General features: G+C 33.6%; 1 protein-coding gene across 1 annotated transcript in view; it reads right to left on the reverse strand.

The window, feature by feature from the left end:
• LOC115244374 (guanylate cyclase 32E-like) overlaps positions 1–5,028 on the reverse strand; it is a 12,521-nt gene extending 7,493 nt beyond the window's left edge. Inside the window, exons 1-6 of the mRNA XM_029821967.1 lie at positions 4,318–5,028; positions 3,092–3,214; positions 2,790–2,988; positions 2,144–2,221; positions 1,540–1,784; positions 685–830 (exon numbers count right to left, since the gene is read on the reverse strand). Coding sequence (XP_029677827.1) covers positions 685–830; positions 1,540–1,784; positions 2,144–2,221; positions 2,790–2,988; positions 3,092–3,214; positions 4,318–4,353 — 827 coding nt within the window. The 5' untranslated portion in view covers positions 4,354–5,028. The remainder of the gene's footprint in view (positions 1–684; positions 831–1,539; positions 1,785–2,143; positions 2,222–2,789; positions 2,989–3,091; positions 3,215–4,317) is intronic.
• Between the last annotated feature and the right edge of the window lie 592 nt (positions 5,029–5,620).

The following is a 5,620-nucleotide window of genomic DNA, read 5'->3' on the forward strand; positions in this document are numbered from 1 at the left end:
TATATATATATCAATGTGATAAGATTATATATATAAATTGTTTAACATAATGCTTTCTGATTGGCATCTTTCTGTCGAGTATAATTTTGACTAGAAAAAAAAGTATATATAAGTATTATTTTTTATGCAATAAAATATGATTAACCCAGTATAACTCCTTCTTGGTGTTGAGATTTACATTTCTGTCAATGTATATACGTTGTGACAAAAATTCTGGTATTTTATTAGTAACGAAATACTCGATGCCAGATGGATACTCTAGTGAAAAGATTGAAACATCTCCCGTCGGACGAACACTTTCGTTTCGTCTTCATAAAGACGCGAAACATTCGTTTTTAATCGTCAGACGAATCTCTTTTCCCCGACGGGCGTTCTCACCCGTCGAGAGAAGGACGCATAATAACTCTGTCTTAATCACCGAGCCACAAATCTTAGCGCGGCGATCTCGGATGATAAATCGTTTAGCTTCCGACTTCGACGACCTCGTTACGGTATGCAAACGGTAATTACTTCGCCGAAAATACATCGCACGCGTACAAGCGCGACTCCTTCGGCTTTGCCTCTCGGGTGAGAGAAATTACCGGGTGACGTTCTCCACGTAAGGCATCTGATTTGCATGTCGTAAAACGTTACGATGCAACGATCGCGCTCGCGCTTTTATCTCATATTTCCTTACATACGTACCCCATTGCGCTTCGATAATGAACACCGTGTAGAGCCGACACCATCTCCCGGCCGTTCCGAGGGTCCCGGTTCTCGTCGAGCGCACGCAGCAGCGATCTCTCGTAAAGGTGCACCGCGTCGTACAGGTACGCTGTCTCCGGTACGATCTGCCTTATAACATGAGGTAACGATTACGCTTCGAAATTGGGGATGAATGCGGCTGTACGTCATGCGATTCGTTCGAAAGATATCGCTCCCGGATTACATAGATTGACGAGTAGTCGCAAAGAAGACGATAATAACAGAGCGAACGAGTGTGATAATTTTGGAGATGCTGCGGATAATTCGCCGCATGTAGAGAAGGTTGTTATTTATAATGCGGTCCCCGATGGATAATATACGATATATATTATTATACAAACTGAGTGCGCACTTCAATTTGACTGCACTATAACTCATAATTAGCGTACAATGTTTTAATACGAGTTAAACTTTTGGATATATGAATGGCTTCTCTTTTCACTAATAAATCGCTTTTAAAAGAATTCTGTATGAGAAAAATTTTTACAACAATAAAAACATAATATTTTGCAACACATGGGAAAATAAATAGTATTAAATATATTAAGATATTGATGTGTGCAAACTTTGTAAGTCATAATTTTTCCTATTTCAATAACAAATAAAGAACTTTAATTGGTTTCTCTAATTAGTAGATACTATTGAAAAGAATAATGAAGGAGATTTTAAAGCTTAAGAAAAATAGAAAGAGGTAAAGAGAAAATCCGAGTTTCATAAGACTGTATTTTTAAATTTACGCGGGGGGTGAGTTTTTTAACATGTTTTCTTAATCTAATCATCGTCTCTAATAGTCACCTGAACTATTCCTCCGACTTTTGCCAAGGGATTTGTAAAATTGAACGGCGGTTTCTGCCTGTATTTATTAACCAGCCGAGTAAAATTCATAAAATTGATCGGAGCTGACGCGACGATGCTGAAGTAACTGCGATACGCATTCACGATTGATAGATCCATCTCCTTCTGCCATAATCCGCGAAGATATTTGTCCGGCCGCTTCTCATCATATTGTTCGATGTCGACGCCGACAACCCAATATTCGCCTATCATAAAATGCACTAAATATTATCCTTTACAATAGACGATAAAAAGGACACAAGAAACTCTATAAAACTATATGAAAAATGATATTACTCACGGCTAAAAAAAGCTTACATCTTTTGCTGTATCTTATTAATGATTATATGACAATGATAAAAGTATGAATTAAATAATGCAATATCTTTTTTTTAATTATTTTAGTTTTTTTTTTACTTTGTCAATTTCGAAACATATTCGATTTATGATACGATCATATGCGTGATGCGTGAAAGTTGACATTAAAATTATGATTAATGAGTCAGTTACTCTTCGATATAATATACATGTGTGTACCTGATTATTTTATAGCAAATATTTATACCTTTTGTCAAAAGATTCATTTCGTCCAGAGCCATCAAGAGACCAATATGCTCAAAATACTCCCCAAGAATCACGTAAACTGTAATGCCATTTTGTAATGTTATTTATATTAAGGAAATCGCGTCATCGGAACTTCTTTCCGGTTTATAGTCTATCGGTCTATCGCGCCCGCTTTATCGAATCGGGATTGCTAACACCAGTCACGTATATGTTTATTTTTAGAACTCGGTCTCTTAATACATTCAAATAGATGTGTGACTAATGAAACGAGTAACAAGCTGTATCTATTCACGAGTTAGCATACTTGCTTTAGTATGCGGGTAGTTGTTTTTTAACTGCAAGTTTCATTCCGTATCTTGTCGCGGTATAAATTAAAGAATCAAAATGCGGGTGATTTATTTTGATTCGTACATGCAAGTCGATTGAGAAAAGATACACATCATCGGACAATGAACTGAACCTTTGAACTAAAAATGAAAGCCTGCGTGAAAAGATTAATGTTATAGAAACTGACCTACATACTTCAAAATAAATTGTCGATTATGAAAAATATATTATAAGTTGTGAAGCTACGATTTCTTTTTGATAAATACAGTAACGCGTAAACGAATGATTATTATTTAAAATCAAATGTTTTTGTTACTCACTTCGAGTTTTACGAAACGTTTCTCTAACGTGTTTGTGAAAAGGATTTTGCATGTGCGTATCTACATAATAAGGTTCGCTCCAAGATCGAAGGTATGTCACGCTAATTCCGGCCGCTTCGAAAGACGTAAGAATTGTCGTCGCTATTGTGGACATTTTATTAAATTCAAACATTGTTGAATTCATGTACATGAACGTTACCTAAAGATAAAAAATATTAAAATTATATTTTAGAATATATATTATAAAAAGATAGCACACTTTTATTATAAAGAAATAAACAAAAAAGAAACACTGTACTCACTTTTGTCCAGTTGAATGCCAACAAAACAGAAACAACGGATTTTGAGATTTGCGTATCGGGTGGCCTCGTTCTTACAAATGTTGGAAATTCTTTCTTATTTGATGTTTCGTGGTGTGTGCAAAACTAGAAAATACAAGAACAGTCATTAATCAAGTTTTCTCTTTTTTTTTTTTTTTAGTTTTATTTATACGTGTATATGCTATCTTAACATTGGCAAACTCAGAACCGTGTATTCATATTCGTCGAGAATAATTTATTTTACATAATAGTTCGCTGCTCTTGGGAACAAATTGCACATTGGATTACCAAATCACGTCGAAACGAGCGAAAGACGATTGCGAGAAATTCGCGACCGGAGACCATTTGTGTTATTATGCACTGTTCTTTTCGAGATTTGAGTAGAATACCACTGGTGTTCGTATATTTCGACAAACATTATTTTTTATAAAGTATATGTTATTCTTGAAAATATTTCATATTTTCCGCAATTATGTGAAATAGTTTCTAAGTGACAAAAATTGCTATCTCACACAAAAATTGCTAATATTCTAATAAAATTGCCAAAGTTCTAATATTTTATATTTATATTATCTTTTTATTCAGTAAAAATTATGATAGATTTTTTTCTCTTTATAAAAAAATATAAAATATTTTTACATTAAATATATTAATCAATAAAAATTAACTCATATTAATCATAGCTATTGGATTTTAATAAATATTTAGAGAATGTATGTAAGAGAGATTTATAAATAAATAAGATTTCTTAAAAATATTTATGTCACAGAAAAAAATGCTAATATAAAATCAGCTATATATAAAAATAAATACTATTAAATCGATTATTTTTATTTATTTTTTTTTTCAATATGTTTCCATTTAGCTATTAATAGAATATTTTATTTTTCCAGTATCTTATTAAGTTTTTTATTTATTTTGCTGAAAGTTCTCTTTTATTGCATCAAATAAAAATTGTTTACTGAGAAGAAACTGGAGTGCGAAAATTGCTAGCCATAAACACTTCTCTCTCTGTATGGAATTTTTGCAATCAGGTTATAATGTTATGCAATACGGTACGCGAGACGAGAAAAAAATAGAAGAAATTATATTGTGTGCAAAGGGGAAACTAGATTTGAAGCATATCGATATATATTTAATAAAATGAGTACAAAAATTAATATGATTATTATAGAGAAAATGATTTATATAGAGAAAAAATTATTTACATAGGATATCATTGGAATGTTAAATGCAGCGGCCATTCTGCCTTCGTGAATGCAAGTTTCTTGTGGACCGATGTAAGCGCTAACGTTTTTCCTCCACAAATCTGCCACAGTTAAAATGCTAGTTTCTTCTTCACCATAAGTTTCGGCAACAAGAAATTCCAACTTGTGCCCTCGTTTACCAAGCTCGCCAGCGTTTACCTGTGTTCCAAGTACTATTTAAGAAGAATATTTCAGATAAAAAGATCAAAGGTTATTAGAAAATAATAAATTTATCGAATCTAATATATCGAATTTTTTATCTTAATAGCAATGTTTATCATGATATATCTCGTATAAAGTCTATACATATCATCTCACAAAATTGTGTTCTAGTCACGTGACAAATTGTACAATTTTCAAGAACAATAAAGTATACATATATAATTCTTCCGCGCAACCACAAATTGCTCTAGTTTCGCTTAATCGATGTTAAACAGATAATCGACATTTAACGGATAAGCGTCATGTTTCCTTCTGATTGGAATTGTTAAATTTAATTATCTGCTTCCGCGTTAATCACGGTCGACAATAGTATTATGAGGAGGCGGAAAGAGGGAGGAGGGATAGCAAGGATACGATTACTCGCCTCCTGTACGGCGAGAGTGAGTGCCCCTGATATGCGAAAGCCTGGTCGCTGATACTCCAAGTCCTCTAGACGTCGTTTTGATCCAGTGATATATCCTAATAGGAAGGTCTCCGCGTCGACGACGCGAGAGAGAGAGAGAGAAAGAAAAAAGAAAGAAGAAAGAAAGAGAGAGATTTCAATTTTATTTTAATGAATGGGATTGTTTTTATTTGTGTCTTAATGCATAGACATTTACTATAAAAATCAATGTTACAATATTATTGCATATTCATATTATTAATATGTATAATGCGCATCTTTCCTGTGACGAGCATGCAATAATAGTGTAATATCATAGCCTACGATAACGTAATTTTCACAATTAAGTTTATATTCGTCTTTGATCCAATAATTAATTTACACTGGATTGCTTGTATTATTGAAGGTAAAATCAGCTTCAGCGGTAGTCGCGCGTTTGTCTTTCGTCAACTAGGTTTATCGGTAAGAGCATGATGGTAGATGCAGGTGGGTGCTTGTAATGTCGGTAATGGATGAAACCAGTAAGCTCCACGGGGTCGCAATAAAACCCATCAATCTCCCATGGTGTACCTAACTTCCTCTTCCTCAACATTTTCTCCGTATACTTGAGATACTTGAAACTTTTCTCCACAAATACAAAGTGACGTTACTTATGTGTGA

This window comes from Formica exsecta, unplaced genomic scaffold (assembly GCF_003651465.1).
Source record: "Formica exsecta isolate Colony F162 unplaced genomic scaffold, ASM365146v1 scaffold812, whole genome shotgun sequence".
Lineage (NCBI taxonomy): Eukaryota > Metazoa > Arthropoda > Insecta > Hymenoptera > Formicidae > Formica > Formica exsecta.